The following is a 15,526-nucleotide window of genomic DNA, read 5'->3' on the forward strand; positions in this document are numbered from 1 at the left end:
CCTAAGCATCAGGATCAGGCTCTGCCTTTGTCAGAAGGGCTGAGCATTTGGAAAGAGAGAGAAATATGTGTAGTGTGTGGCTTATATCAAAGTTAGTGTTTAGAACAAAAAATAGTGCAGGTATCCAAGGGAGGACAAGGTGTGCTGCCACACTCATCCATCCCCACAGTGCCTTGGAGGGCTGAGTGCTGATGTGCTAGGGTGTAGGGACAGGCACTGCCAGGGTCTTCTCTTTGCCTAATGCTCTGTTGGTCCTGTTTAGTGTCTTTAAAGACACATCCTTCAGTTGGGATGTGGGTCCACAGCCCCAGCAAAAACCATGGTGCTGGTGGAGATCCAGCACAGCTCCCCTTGTCAGATTGAGCCTGCCCAGCAAGTCCAGAGCTGGGCTGCTTATTTCTTCAGGCAGTTCCCATTTGGCTTTTACTGAAGGGAAGGGAGTGTCGAGTTGGACTGTGCTTGTTATTTACATGTTTTTCAGCATATCTCAAATCTGACCAGGATGTAACATTTTTTGAGGCATGTGAGCCATTGTCAGCTGAAGAGCTTGGCTGCTTCTGGTTTTCAAAAGCAAGCACCACAGCATGAGAGAGTATGGGATTTGAGGAATGGAGGCACTTGTAGAAGTATGCTTTTGCAGGGCCACAGGATCCCTTATGCAGGCAGAGTCATACCTACGTGGTGATAACACACTCCCCAGAGCCCTCACACCCTCAAATACTCCATCGCTGAACTCTCAGCCTTGTCTTCCTGCACAGCCAGTCAGTATTATTCCATCCAGAGAGATGTGTAGCTTTGGAGGATCTACAGTCATAGTTGAAATCATGCTCTGAAGTCATGCTTTCTGACAGGACTGACTGATCATGATTTGCTGCTCTTGTCTCTGTGGTGGCAGAGCCACAGTCTGAGCTGAAAATACAGAGGGAAGAACTTAATAGCTATGACATATAAAGGCCATTACAGCCTTTATTCAGGCTTTGAGCAAAGTACGTGGTATTGCATTGGTGTGTTTTGTTGGAAATGGATACTTAGACTGCCTAATTCTAGACCTACAATTTGAAAATATGTGGTTTGGAATCTCATTTTTAAAGGCTTGAGTCTAGGAGAGGATTCTTATGATTAGCTCAGTACACGCAGCCTGTGTCGATCACTACACATACACAGTACTAGAAGTAAGCCACACAAGCTGGATGTGAAGCCAGACAGATATTAAATCTCTCTGACAGTTTTTGAACACTGTGTGTGCCATGTGGATGAGCACTGGCAATCACAGCTCTGTACAGATGAGCATCTCATGGTCATAACATCCCATTGCCCTGTTGAAACCAGAGGCCTCTGGGGAAGTGCTGTGATGAGGAACTCGTGGAGCTATGATTCTCGTGACACTTCTCTGTTGTCTCCCGTGGTGTTGTGTCATTTAGGTGTGGAGCAGTTAGTTCCAGATCCTGGGTGAAAGTTCTTCCCCTCCTCTCACACCCCCTGTTTTGTCCACTGTCACTGTGGAACCACAACAGCAGATTCATTCCCAGCAAACTCAAAGCAAATAGCTTTACATCAAGGATGAACCTGACCTTTCACTCCTAATAGCTCTAAAGGCAAAAGATCAGAGAAAAACATGTCAATATTCTTGACTGTATTGATGTTTGGTTGTGCAAATGTCTTTCAGCAAATAGAAGAGGTCTTAGTTCCTCACCCTGAAGCTTTCTCAGCTGGGGGTTTCAAACTTGCAATAAACTCATTCTCTGGTGGAATAAATTTGGTTTCTTGGAGGGGAAGAGAGAAAAATAATACAATAAAAGAACACAACCTAGCAATGCCACCTGGCTAACCTTGCACAAGGAGTGGGGATAGTATCAAAGCAAACACTTGCATAGCCTTCCTTTATTGTACATGCAGAGACTGTTCCTCAGGCATTGCTCTATGTCATCTGAGTGGGGAACAGGAGTTTAGTAATTGAAACCAGGGTCAAAAGGGGGGGTTCATTAATTTATTAATGAAAAAACCCAAACCCTGCAGAAATTCAATTAGAAGTTTGTTACCGCATTCATTGCACGGATATTTCTTGGCTGCCACAATCATTACTCTGACTGTTACAAGCATTGTCATTGCTATGTGGTAAGACCAGGAGATTTTCTCCGTGCTGAGGACCAAGAAGGCTTTCCAGACCTGCCCCTGTCTCATTCAAACATAGAGCAAAGCCTCACAGCTCCACAACAAGGAGTCATGGCCCATATACAGACCTGGGCCATGGGGGTTTGCTGTCTCTGCTTGCTCAGGTGTCTTACACAGGCACTGGAGAGAAGGAGAGACTAGAAGGAAAGGAAGCAGCACTGGAGAAAAAAGAAGTTGAAGTGCAGAGCTCTGTTAAGGGAAAATGTTCCTCTCTCTGGACTGTTCAACTCACATTAACCTGCTACATTTGAAGTTAAATAAAGGCAGATAACACATTCGAGGGTCATAAAGTGAGTGGATTGGATGTGTATGAAAGTTGTAAAAAGCTAAATTTCCATCTGTAATAATCAGTTTAAAGTTAATAGATCCACTAGCCACACACATGGCCTCACTTCTGTGGATTATCACAACTTGTATTTTAGTTGGCTCTTCAGTTTGTTTCTGGTCACTGATCCATGGAGGATGCTTGCTGTACCATATTTTGGCAGGAATTGGAGTGTGTGCATGGAAAGCAGAACCAGTACTTGGCCAGCATGATGTGCATGGGTTTTCCTGGCAGCCAGTGTGGCTGATTGCAGCCTTCAGTGCCAAAAGATCCAGCCAGGGAGACCACCTGGCAGGACAAAAGAAGTTTGGGGTTCAGTTTTTCCTAGATGGAGTGAATTTAGTCCAGCTTTCTATTAGAAGTTCTGCCTAATTTGCAAGGTGCTTTTTTTGGATGGCTTACAAGAAAATTGAGACATACTGATTTCTGCTGGTATGACCACTGCCTGCAGATCTAACTACCTTTGTGGCTGGGTCAGCAATGCTTTCCTTTGCTGATCACTGGAAGGGGAATCATCCAGCATGTAAACAATTATCAGGCACTTCTCACAGCCTTGGACAAGTCATTGCTCCTTTGTGTCTATCAGTGTGCCTCTGTGCCCACTGGGGAAGGCCTAGAGGGACACCCAGCAGGAGGGAAATGTTGTTTGAGACTCCCTATACCCTGTCTCATATGGATTGGATGTGTTTTCGCCTTCACAATCCTTAACAATGTGCACGGAACAGAAACAAGCAATGGGCTGTTTTTAAGGACGAATCCTATTTGTGATAGACAATCACATGCATGTGTGATCAGGTAAACATGCAAACTGCATCCCCAAGGTGGTATTAATTTCAAGCCTTTGCAAGCTCAAAATTGCCTGGGGCTGTGTTGGTGGGGATGCTGGCTCCACCTCTGCCAGGGATGCCGCTGTTCCCATGGCAACTCACCATCTCCCGTTTTAGTCTTTCCCTTCCCTTTGATCAGACAAGATAATTCCCAGATACAGAGTGAGGGAACAGTGTCCAGGTGCAGTACAGTTCGCATTAACACTTGTTTAGGAGGAGGATACCACTGGATACTTGCCCACTGCAGGCTGTTGCAGCCTCCATCACTTGGCCCTGTCCACTGAGAGTGCTCACCTTGTACAGGGGAGGTTTACAGCCCACCCAGTGCTCTGGGGTGAGAAAAGGCAGAATTCTGTGAAGCTCATGCACACCCAGACCCTGGAAAAGGCAGTGTCCATGGCTCATGAAGTTTATAGCAACCATATCTAATCTTCAGAATTTTTCTGTTTCTTGCCAAGACTCTACACAGAAATTACAGCACCGTGAGCAAAGGCAAAATCCCTTTTCCCAGGATGCAGTGACCCACCATCTCTACAGCAGGGCAAGACATCCACTCTGCTGTCCTCACCCTGATGTTGAAAGCTGCAAGATATAGATTGGTACTCTTAATTTTGAAGAGCCGGTAGAAACACAGGGGAATATAAGATTTATTTTTTTAAAAAATCAGACCATGGACAGCATGGCAGTTGTTAAATAGCTCTGTGCAGCTTCCACTGTATTTCTGCAGTACTCTTTCTGTTGAGAGATGACTGCAGGAGAAGGTCAAGTTAGGACAGTAACAGTCCAGCAGGCTTGTTTCTGTTAAAGCCTTTCATGATTGCAGCTGTTGCTTTGAATGACTTAGATGTGTGCTCTCCTTTTCCTCCACAGTTGGCCATGGGCAGAGTGAGGGTGATCGCATGGTTGTCTCAGATTTCCATGTCTTCATCAGGGACAGCTTGCAGCACATTGATCTCATGAAGAAAGAGCACCCTGAGCTGCCCATTCTCATTCTGGGGCACTCCATGGTAAGCACCATCCCCTCCCCCTCCCAGCAGCACCCAGGAGATGTGTGGTGGATGGCAGGAAATAACTCATTCCACAGCAGGAAAACAAAACTACAAGAATCTTTCCTTTCCACTTCATTCACTGACTGATTTGCCAGCTTGCCGTACCCTACCCGAGATCTGCCTTGAGTGTAGTCAGTCCTTAACTTTTCTACCCACATCATGGCCCTAATTAGTGCCATTTGCAAAAACAGACCTGTTTTTTTAATAGAACCATTCATTCTCATCGAGTACGTGGTAAGTCTCTCCAGCTCCTTGGAGCATTGGGCTTCCCCTTTCATTTTAACCAGTAACCAGGAGCTTAAGCCCTCCAAAGCTTTGTGAGCAGCATGGGGATGAAGCACGAAAATACCCTGTAGCCTCATTCTGTTAAACAACCTAACAGGAAAATGTACCAGGGATTAGGGCTGCAGAAACAAAGGGACTGATTTGGTGAACAGATCCGAAGTCTGATTCTGACAGCACGGGCCAAATCCTTTTATTCAAGCTAGCAATATTCCCACTGATGTCATTGATCTGCTCTCCCTGCCTTCCCGGAGAAGAGGAAAATGAATAAGTACTTTGGGATTCAGCCCATGCTCAGATAAACAAGTGTTCTTGCATAAGAAGGCATGGCATGCTCTGAAGGGCTTGCCGTGCTCCAAAGCCGCTGTAAGAAGGAGCTAATTTCTCAGTGAGGTCTTTGAGATGCTTCTCGCTGCTGCTCCATTTAACAAGACCCTGGTTCTCCAGCAGTGTGGAAGTTCACCAAATATTTCCCTTAGCAACTAATCCCCTCCAAACTTTCCCAAGCAAGCCCACCAGATCCCTTCCATCCTCACCCCTTACCATCAGCCCCTGTCCTCATGTGGGAGGGCTCAGCCTGGCTGGCGCTGGGCTCTGGACCATGGGCTGGCTGTTTACCATCAGGCCTTGGGCACAGCACTGTGGGGCTGAAGGGGCTGGGGACACTGAGGAGGAGAATATTTAATTTCCAGTAATTAGTGAAGATTTTCCCATGCCAATGGCAGCATTGCTGTTGCCCAGGTTACCAGTGCCACAGCTCGGAGCAAGCCTGGCCTCACGGCATCTTCCCCATGCAGCACTAGGGATAGAGCCTCAACTTACTTTTCAAGTCCCACCTGAACTACCTTCAGACATTTTCTTCTTCCTTCTTAGTCCTTTTAAGTGAGGAGCACACAAGTCATTCCAGGGAGCTGAGGGACATCGTATGGAGAGTTGAGTTCAGTGTGCCATAAGAACACAAACCAGGTCTCTTCTCCCCCACAAAAACCAGACATGTCTAGTGCTCCTGCTTCTCCAGCCTTCCTCACTGACCACACTGCACCCTCAGTGGGGCAAAAGTAATTGCTTGCTTGGACTAAACCCCTTCCAGTAATAGGATTACTGTACAAACAAGATGTTGGCACCTGTATTAAGCTGTGGGCTGTTATTTTGCATTGCAGGGGGGAGCCATCTCCATTCTGACAGCTAGTGAGCGACCCAGTGAGTTTTCAGGCATGCTGTTAATCTCTCCTTTAGTGGTAGCCAGCCCAGAAGTCGCCACTCCCATCAAGGTAAGAGCAAACCTGTGTTGCACCTGGTCACCTTGCTCTTCTGCAGAAGGAAACGGTGTTAATTCTGGCCTTGAAATGCAAAACTCTGCTGGGATCTGTGCCACCAGGATGCCAGTCAATACTTCTCTTCTAAGTGCCTCCCCCGCAGTCCCACCTACTTTTCAGAAGGGAAGTGAATCCTGAACCTGTTTAGAAAAACTTACTTAAGCAAGAGTCAGGTAATGATGGTACCTCAGGAGGTGGTAGCAGACTGTGCTTTCTTCACCCCACTCTGTGGCAGCCCACACAATGCTGTCCTTTCCCATCCTCTCCTACAGTTTTCTTCCTGACTCATGCAGAGTCTGGTATAGTTGCAACACAGGCTGCTGGCTAAGTCAGGCCAGGGTTATTTTTGGCATTTGGGGGATGACCAATTTCTAAACAGAACTAAAGCTCTTGAGTCCCGGGAATCCTTCATAAGCCTCAAAGGAGACTTTCAGCTAAAGCATTACTGCCCCAGCTGCATCCCATTCAGCTTGGTACCATAACAGGTTGTTGTCCAGACCATCTCCTTTGGTTTGCATTTAGGTTTTTTCCCTGTCCCATTCACATCTGCCCTCCAGAGCTATTTCTGACCCATATTTGCACTGCCCAGTTTGTCCTTCCCCAGGGAGGCTCTGCAAGGCAACTGAGCCTCATCTCTCTCCTCCTTTCTGCATTTTTAAAAGAATAAACAGCAATACAAAAGAAGCTGGAAGCAAAGGAAAGGAACAGCTAAGCCAGCAGAAAGAACAGAGTATCTCATTCCCATAGGAGTCGTTCCTTTATCTTTTCTCACTAGACTTTTCTCGTGGAGCTGACTTCTTGTTTAAAACTACTTCTAAGCTATTTCTCTTTTCTTTCTTTTTCTTCTGAGAGGAAGGAAACAGATTGCTGCAGCTTTCAGTGTAACCCTGTCCCACCTTCTGCTGTAGCCAAAGCCATCTACTGCCTTCACAAATCGTTACAAGCACCAAAGGGTGCTTTCTAATCACCTCTCTTCCACTGAAGGAAATGCTTTGAGACCTCTGGCCTTAAAATGCAAAACCCTGCCAAGATCTGCACCACCTGGATGCCAGTCAGTATTTTCCTTCTTAGTGCTCTCCCCAAAGTCCCACCTACATTTCAGAGGGGAAATGAATCTTGAAGTCATTTTGTCCAGGTAAACTTATTGAAATAGGAGTCAGAACACCAAAGTCTGCGTTTAGGAGGCTGGTTACTGATTCTTCACAGGTGAGACTACATCTGACTCAGCTTTAGGGTCCCATGAGCACCACTGCCCCTGCTTTTTCTCACTTTGTAAAGGGAAAAGAATAAATATTGCTAAAAAAAAACCCACAGTCTGAATCTGAGAAAGACTGTTAGCCTTCTTTTTTCTAATCAAGACACAGAAAATACAGAGAGATTTTCCTTCTTCTACAGCTATACCTTTACCTTTTGCTAAATGCTAAACCCTTTTTGAAATAAGGACTCACCAGTTCAGTGGGAACTAGCATTACTGTAGTCTGGTTTGCTGCAGATTTGTACTAGATTGTTACTTTATTTCAGTGTAGGAAATAAATGCAATGATACATTATTTATGCAGGAAATCCTATTCTCTAACTGAAGTATTTTGGAGGTGTTTTTAAAGTCTCTTTCCTAGAGAGTCTCTCAAATGCAGTATTACAAGAGCACAGTCAGTTCCTTCTTTCTAATCTATTGTTGCATCTCAAAACTGATAAAAAATTAATTATTCTTGAAATAGCTCTGCTCTGTCAAATGCAGTTGAAATCAGTCCTGGAGTTGAAAAGGTATTTGCAAGAGGAAGGAAGGACTGAAAATAGGCAGAGTATTTCTGCATAAGCCACGTTTTCCCATAAAGCTGTGTGGGTTTTTCCTTTGACAGTCAAAAAAACATTTCATGGTGATTGTGCTTCTGAGGCACAAAGGCTTTGGTTTTCCCTTGGAACTGGTATGACTTCTCGGCCCTGGGCCATTTCCCAAGGACCATTGCATTCATCCTTTTGCTGGGGAAGTTTCCAGCCGAGCAAGAATTTACCTTGGCCTGAACAAATGAGGGCCCAAGGCAACAATAACAGTGGGCCAGACACACTGAGTCCTTCAGTCCCTCTTAGAAATACCTTCCCTCGCTGCCGAACCAGCCCTGGCAGCAGCAGAAGCACAGTGTGTTGCAGGCTGCACACAGGAATATCAAATGCTTCTCTGCAGAAACACAATTTCATCAGTGCCCTGTAAGTCCTGTGTCCTGATGGAAGCATCCAGTTGCAAATCCAGTGGAGTGAGAGTGTTCTTGCTGCCTTCCCCCTTTTCTTCTCAACTGACCTGGACAAAATTCAGCTATGAATCTTCAAAATTTCAAAGGATGCAGAGACAGGAGTCACATATGCTGGCAAAGGGCAGAGCAAGGGTGAAAGAGCATCTCCCACCACATTTCTGCTATTGAATGCTTTGAAATCAGGTGGGCAGGACAAACCCTTAGGAAGTATTTCCTGGTGATTAATCCTGTACTAACCCTCAGCCTGTTGTTTAAGGAGTCACTATACAATATTCTCTCTTCACCTTTTGTGTTTTTCCTTTCACCTCTTGCTGATCTGTTGCTTTCCAACCCGACTGGACATCATGTTGATCACTGTCATTCAGCCTGAATCTGCACCCAGTAACAGTGCAGAGGACTTTTTCTAAGGTATAATCAAACTGGAAGAAAATACTGTATTAAAACCTCTTTTTTGGCTTTGTTTTGTCCAGTTTAGCAGACATGTTAGTCACCAGGTTCAGAGTCCATAACCTTGCCTAGGATTCATGAATCGTCACTGCCTGGAGTTAACACTAAATGAAGAAAACCCCATACCTGCTTGTTCATAAGCTCATACCTGCATTGGTATGAATCTGTTATTTTACCAGTCTAGCTCCAGAGACCCCAGTGGATATTAATTTTGCTGACACAGTGTCATACCAGTGTGGGGCTCACTATACTGGCAGAGAGTGGCACTGGTTCCTAGTCATATCTCCCCCGAGGTACACACGTGTTCCCAGATCTGCTGTGAGTCTTTACTGCTTTTCACTCCTGGACCTGCATTGGTATGAATCTGTTATTTTACCAGTCTAGCTCCAGAGACCCCAGTGGATATTAATTTTGCTGACACAGTGTCATACCAGTGTGGGGCTCACTATACTGGCAGAGAGTGGCACTGGTTCCTAGTCATATCTCCCCCGAGGTACACACGTGTTCCCAGATCTGCTGTGAGTCTTTACTGCTTTTCACTCCTGGATGACTTTGACTTCAACTTTGTGTTATTCCTCTAATACCATAATTACTCTGTCATGTGTCATCTGTGATCTGAAATGTCAGGGAGTGCTTCAGAAGTGATTATGTACCTGCAGAAACAGAGGACATAGTCAACAGCCTTCCTGCAGGTGTTAGCTGTGAGCACCAAAGGGCCATAAAACAGACCGATGAACACTAATTGCGTATTTTCTGACCTAAGTAGTGATCACTTAATTTAAAGGCAGCTTTCAAAGGTCAGAGCAGAACCCTGGTATCAACATGATTGTAGTGCTATTGAAATGAAAGATGTTACCCTTTCTTATGCCAACAGTTTCCACCCTGGGCTGCTGAATGCCTTTGTGTCTCGTTACCAGGAGACGTGTGAGCAGTGGATTCCCTTGGCCAGTGCATGCACACTTTGCTGTTGTTTATTTACAGGTTCCCTGGAGAATATGCTTGTCAAAACGAGTGCAGCCTAGGCAGCTACTGAAAATTGTACCCAATATCACTAATGCACTGCAGCCTGGAATCAGAACTGTGACAGCAAGGAAAGGGCAATAAATCACCAAAACCCAGCCCTTCCAAGAGTTGGAAATGACCTTTTCATATGAAAGTGCTTAACTGAGGCCTTTTCAGAAATTTAGTTGAGAATGAGAAAGAGGCACAATACAATGAAGTTGTGCTGTTGCATGTGGACAGACAGCTGATGGCATTTCAGTCTAGCACACCCACTCCTTGGTCCCAGGAGCAGTTTAAACACTTTCTTGTTAAGAGAAATGTTTTAAATATAGGACAGATCTTTCTCCAGAGTCAGTTGAAAATTCTCAACCATTTCACTCCCGTGCTGATTCCCATCAGCTCAGGATTTGGCCTTCTGTGTTCTCTCTCTTGCTCTAGCTGGGTCTTTAACTGCTTCCTTTCCTCTCCCACAGGTTTTTGCAGCGAAAGTGCTCAACTTTGTTCTCCCAAACCTGTCACTGGGATCGATAGATCCAAGTGCAATTTCCCGGAACAAGAAAGAGGTGAGAACTTTAATGCCATTTAAAGTCACTGTATGGTTGGTATCGTGTCCCAGTCCTGCCATTTCTCTTTGAAATAACCCACAAGTGTTTTGCTACTTCATGATGGCAAGATTTATGCTGGTGCAAAAAGGTGACACATCTCTGAAGTCAGTGGAACTGGCTGCACACAGCAGCAGACTTTGAGAAACCAGGTGTTCTGCCCTTTGGAGCACCGTGTCCCCCCAGCCACTCCGGATACAAGATGTAACGAAGAGCTACAGCTGTGGTGGGAAGCACATGGGAACTGTGTTTGTCTCTGCTGCAGCGCCACCATTCATTACAGGGGCAAAACCCAACTCATACAGGTTGCAAACACACTGCTGAAGTCATCTTTTCCAATGCTGCTCTTTGCAGTGAAACCATGAGAAGTCCTACAGTACTGGAGATTGGTTTTCCTGCTTCCAAACCAGGATCACGTTGTGCCAGGGGCATTCAAGCAGAAGAAAAGAGCATGGTTGTCCTACAGAACTTGTTATGAGGTCTCCTGGATCACACTCTGACTCTGCTACAACCTTTTCAAACAAATAATGTATCCGTGCTGCACCCAAGAAGAATACTTAAAGGAGCTGCAATTGGAGCAGCTGTTGTAACAAACCAGCTCCAGCCTCACCACTGCCACTGTGCATGGAACTGTCCCAGGGTGATGTTTCTGTGGTGCCACCATAGCTTGGGACTCTTCTCCCATTCACACTCGTTTGTGGTAATAATGTTGTCAGCCTATGCATGACATCACTGCAAAAACAGATGTCATTGCAACTGCTGCAACAACACCTAACAGGGTTTTCCTTCCCCTTTTGTGAGAGGAGTGAAGGAGGTAGACACAGACTGTAAGTGAATGAAGGTGCTTAGGCTGGACCTAGAACTTGGTGCCTTTCAGAAATCGACTTGAATGGCAGGAAATGACACCCAAGGGTGTCTGGGGAGCTTCACTGGTGCAGTGGTCACTTGTTCCTGTGCTTCCACATAAGCCCACATCTCGCTGACAGATGCTATAATTTTCCCTGATGTTCATGCAGTAGTTCCTATCTTAACTAGGAGTTAATAAATTGCCTTTCTCTGGGGAGGCAGCTTGACCAGCATTGGAATGAATCAGAGGCAAAGACAATGCCAGGGTCTGTGTGAGTGCAGTGCATTCAGCCTTGACATATCCCACCTCTTTGGCTCACCTGTTCAGAAAACTGGAAAGCAGGGAGTCTCCCAGAATAGCCTCAAGGCTTTCAGGCTTGTTTCTTGGCACTGTCAGAGAGTTTTTTTGTCCAATGACTTTCAGTTGACTTATCTGTGAACAGAACATAAGATTTCACTGTGTTGGAGGCGTAAAGATTCAAGGAACTGAGGAAGAGAAGACAGAATAAGTCCTAGGAAGCCATCAGGACTAGCATGGAGCAAGATCATGTGCATCCGCTGATGCACCGTGTGACATATGTTCTTAAGTACCATATGAGGCTGTACAAAATATATACTTGGGAAGAAGGCTGATACCAATCGAGCTGTAGAAACCTGTTCTTAATTACTTTCAGCTGCCATAACTTGTTGCATATAATTCAGAGAAAAAGTTTAAATTAGACAACCAGTTCACTAAAATCACACAGCAGAAAGTTTTGACATCGACATTTGTATTTAGAGGATAAAAGCAATCAGTGCTCTGGAGGAGAAGATGAATTTGAGAGCATTATCTGCTACCTGAAGAGGGAGCATGACTGGAATATCTGGGTCTTTGCCTGCTTCTGCACTGATTTGTTACGTGACACCTGAAGTCTCTGCCACAGTGGGTCCTAAAGGGATCAGAGGATCCAGCTGGAAGATGCTAGTGCTGCACTCGATAGCTTTGCAAGAGGAAAGTGATTATGTGGGGACATCCTGAATAATAATGCATTTAGGAAAGTGTCAGAGTGCTCCCTTAATTTGGTGCACAGTATTGACTGAGCATTTCCGTGATGGGGTGATGTTAGGAATCACCGCAGCAACCACTGCACATACAGTTTATAATAAATGCTATTGTATTGTCTTTCTAACCACATATTTACTGCTGCTTCCTCTGCTCTGTGATGCTTCAAGTCTCAAGAGCTTTGTTGGATCATTGTTTTTCCTCTGCCCTTTCCATAGAGCAAAAGCCTTTTGCAGTGGATAAAGACATAGGTCAGCTTCATTAGGGCCTGCTTAGAAAGGAGCAGTCTTCAAAATGAGACAACAAACCCCTGTGTGCTGTGCTGCCTTCACACCTGCAAGTGAGCACACAGCTGGCATAGCAGCTGTGGGTTGCAATGTGAAGCGCTTTCCTGACCCTCTTCAAACATCAGGATCTGTGGCTCCAGGCACTTACTGAAGACTACACAACATCTCGTTCCTCTGGCTGCCTCTAACGTGCACTCCACTCTCCTTTTGGACTGAAGAGGCTCAGCTTCAAAGCACACAGTGTGCTGGAAACATCCATTATTTATGTGTTACACATGCTCTCCTGCCAGACCAACTTTCTATTTGCTAGAAATATTTTTGGGACATCATCCAAGAATTTCCTGATGAGTCTTTGTTCCCAGAAGGCTGTCTTGAGGGTGCAGGGACTGAAACATGGGATGATATGGAGATGTTTGTTTGATCTGTTTGCTGTATCAAACACAAGAGGCATGAAAGAGATCAAGAAGCGACCTTAAAGCCCCAGTGCTGTTATTCCAGGGAGGAATGACATCACAGTGGCAGGCACTCCTTTACCCCATCAGTCTTTGTTAGCTGCTGTTGATTTCAGTGGAATGGTCCCCCTGATTTTAGTCTTGTTCCCGCACAGTCCACATGGGATGAGGCTGTGATTACCTTGTAATGACTTTATTGCTCTGCAAAATGCAGAGAAGATGCAGACCTCTGAGCAGGGCAACCTGGTGATTGCTTCTGTCTTGGAATGACAGAATCAGTAAAAAGAGCTGTTGTGACTCTGCAGAGCCTGTACCAGACCGTGGCTGGAAGCAGTTGCAGGCTCTCCTGGGCTCACCTTCCATTCTTGCCCCCAGTGTCTCAGAGCTTGGTGCAGCAATGACAGTTCTGCTCTTGCAGAGTTTGCAGAATATAAAGCCCATTCCCTTCTTCCCCAGCAAGCTGCTACTTGGCACTTACCATGCACTGAACATTAGCTCTTGCAAGGATTGCCATTCATTGACTGGCAACAGGATACTCCCCCTGCAGTTCCGATTGATCTGGTTTGGGATTGGGTTATTATTTTTTTCTCCTACCATCATCTACACAGAATATTTGTTGGCTGCTCAGTAGCTAAAAAATACCCATTCTTTCAGGCACAAACGAGAAAGAAAGAAACCCATTAGGTCATTCTTCTAGCACTTACGGGGCTGGGGAGGGGACCAGGTCACATGAATTCATCAACACTGTTTCACTCCATGGGAAGGGACCTTCTGTCAATACATCCACCCACCCCTCCTGAGTCCCCCTACAAAGTCCCTCATTTATTGCCTTCAATTAAAAAAACCCCAGCAACTAAAAATAAAACAAACCCATCTCAAAGCTTTGTTGCTTTAGCACTTTGACATAGATCCAACTGGCTGAAGCCAGTTGCTAAGTAGCTGGTGCAACACAGTGGTTTTGCTCAAAATGCTGATGAAAAGTCAGCATGTTTGGCTGAGAATATCAGGGTACACCCAGCTGTCAACAGGAGAGTGAGCAACACCACACCACGTGGCTGGTGTTCTGGAAGTCAAAGCTGAACTTCTTCCATGAGCACATTTGTAAGAGGATGCTTCTTTCTAAACACAACTGGCTTCTTGCCCTTTTTGAAGGACTTAGGAGAGCAAGGAAGGTGCAGGTGAACAGTGTAGGGGATGGTGGATGCAGGTGGAGGTTTCTGCACCAACAAGCTGGTTGGGCATTGGGAGAGGTCATGCAGAGCCAGAAGGACCATGTGCTACTCAGCCTCTGCTTCCCAGGGCTGTTAGCAGGAGCAGTGGATGTTCAGCATGTCTTAATGTCTTAACCACAATCTCATCTTTGCAGTGGCCTCTCACAAACAGTTTTGCAGACCCTCAGCATTCACAGACGCTTCTTTGAAAGGAAGATACTATGCGTAATATCCTAATATTATGAACTGTGATGATTATTTTTGTCTCCCTGCCAAAAATTACCACTCACTTCAGAGTAGCCATGATCTTGCACAGAGACCAAAACACAACAATGGCATTAATCAAATACTAGAAACATCTACCACATCCAAAATCCCTCCGTGAGTTCTATGACACGTTGAATTTCTTTGGTCCAACTCCAACAGAAAGTGGAGTGGCTCTACAGCTGTCCCTCCCTTAACCATCTTCAGCACTGTGGGCTGGGTCCGAATGGTACCAGCCACTAGTAATCCCACATTTCCCCTTATTCCTCCCCCTTGCTGCACTCAGGGAGAGGAACTACGGATTCCAGCAGCAGGAGATGGTGGGGACTGGAAGCAAGAAAATGACGGGGAAAGACTTGCAATCATCAGCATGCCTCACTGCCAGCTCTGTTTCCAGTGCTACAGCACATTTGAGATGACAACAGGGGAAGCTGGTTTTACACCCTCTGGCAAGTGAATGCCCTCCAGGTGGGAAAGCCCCACCATGTAGTGTTCTTCTGCCACCCTGATAATCTCACCTCACAGACACGAAGGCAGAATCCACTCTAAAGCCTTTCTGGCCACACTGTCCTGCTACAGTACATGTCTGTGCCTACACTCAAGCATAGCTATGTGTGCTTGGGGTGGCCTGACATGTCACCTGCCACCTGTGGTCCTCTCAGGGCAGGTGTGTGCAGCATCAAGGAGGCCTCAAGTTTCTGCAGTCAAAGGAGAGTTTGAACAGACCCCACTGCCTGCGAGGAGAGACTGTTTTCGGCTAACCTATAAATAACCATCATTTCTATAAACATCTGCCAGCGTTGGGAGAAACTGGAGGCTGTGCCAGAGACCAGCCCATAATCAAAGCATTCTGGCAAATACTGCAATGGCAGGGGCTGTGTGGGCCGTCTCCACATACGGTATACAAATATTTACTGTAGATCTTCCTGCTGTGGTAACTACTCCTTCCTAGCAACTTTCTGCACCAGCTCTTGTACAATTTTATCCCCTCACGGTCTGGCTGAGCAAGTTGTTGACTTTTTTGCTTACCACCTAATACCGTCATTTGCTGCCTTGTCTGTGCATACTTTGCACCCAGAGATGACCCCTTGGCTTTGCAGTCAGATGTGTCAGGTGTCTGTAGGTGTAGGTCACAGTCTTCATCCCAAAGAGGG

The 15,526-nt window shown here is 45.8% G+C and overlaps 1 protein-coding gene across 1 annotated transcript in view; it reads left to right on the forward strand.

Moving 5' to 3' along the window:
• MGLL (monoglyceride lipase) overlaps positions 1–15,526 on the forward strand; it is a 60,439-nt gene that overhangs the window by 43,214 nt on the left and 1,699 nt on the right. Inside the window, exons 4-6 of the mRNA XM_009081705.1 lie at positions 4,195–4,331; positions 5,816–5,926; positions 10,142–10,231. Of these exons, the coding sequence (XP_009079953.1) occupies positions 4,195–4,331; positions 5,816–5,926; positions 10,142–10,231 (338 nt within the window). The remainder of the gene's footprint in view (positions 1–4,194; positions 4,332–5,815; positions 5,927–10,141; positions 10,232–15,526) is intronic.

Source organism: Acanthisitta chloris, unplaced genomic scaffold (genome assembly GCF_000695815.1).
Source record: "Acanthisitta chloris isolate BGI_N310 unplaced genomic scaffold, ASM69581v1 scaffold23729, whole genome shotgun sequence".
NCBI lineage: Eukaryota > Metazoa > Chordata > Aves > Passeriformes > Acanthisittidae > Acanthisitta > Acanthisitta chloris.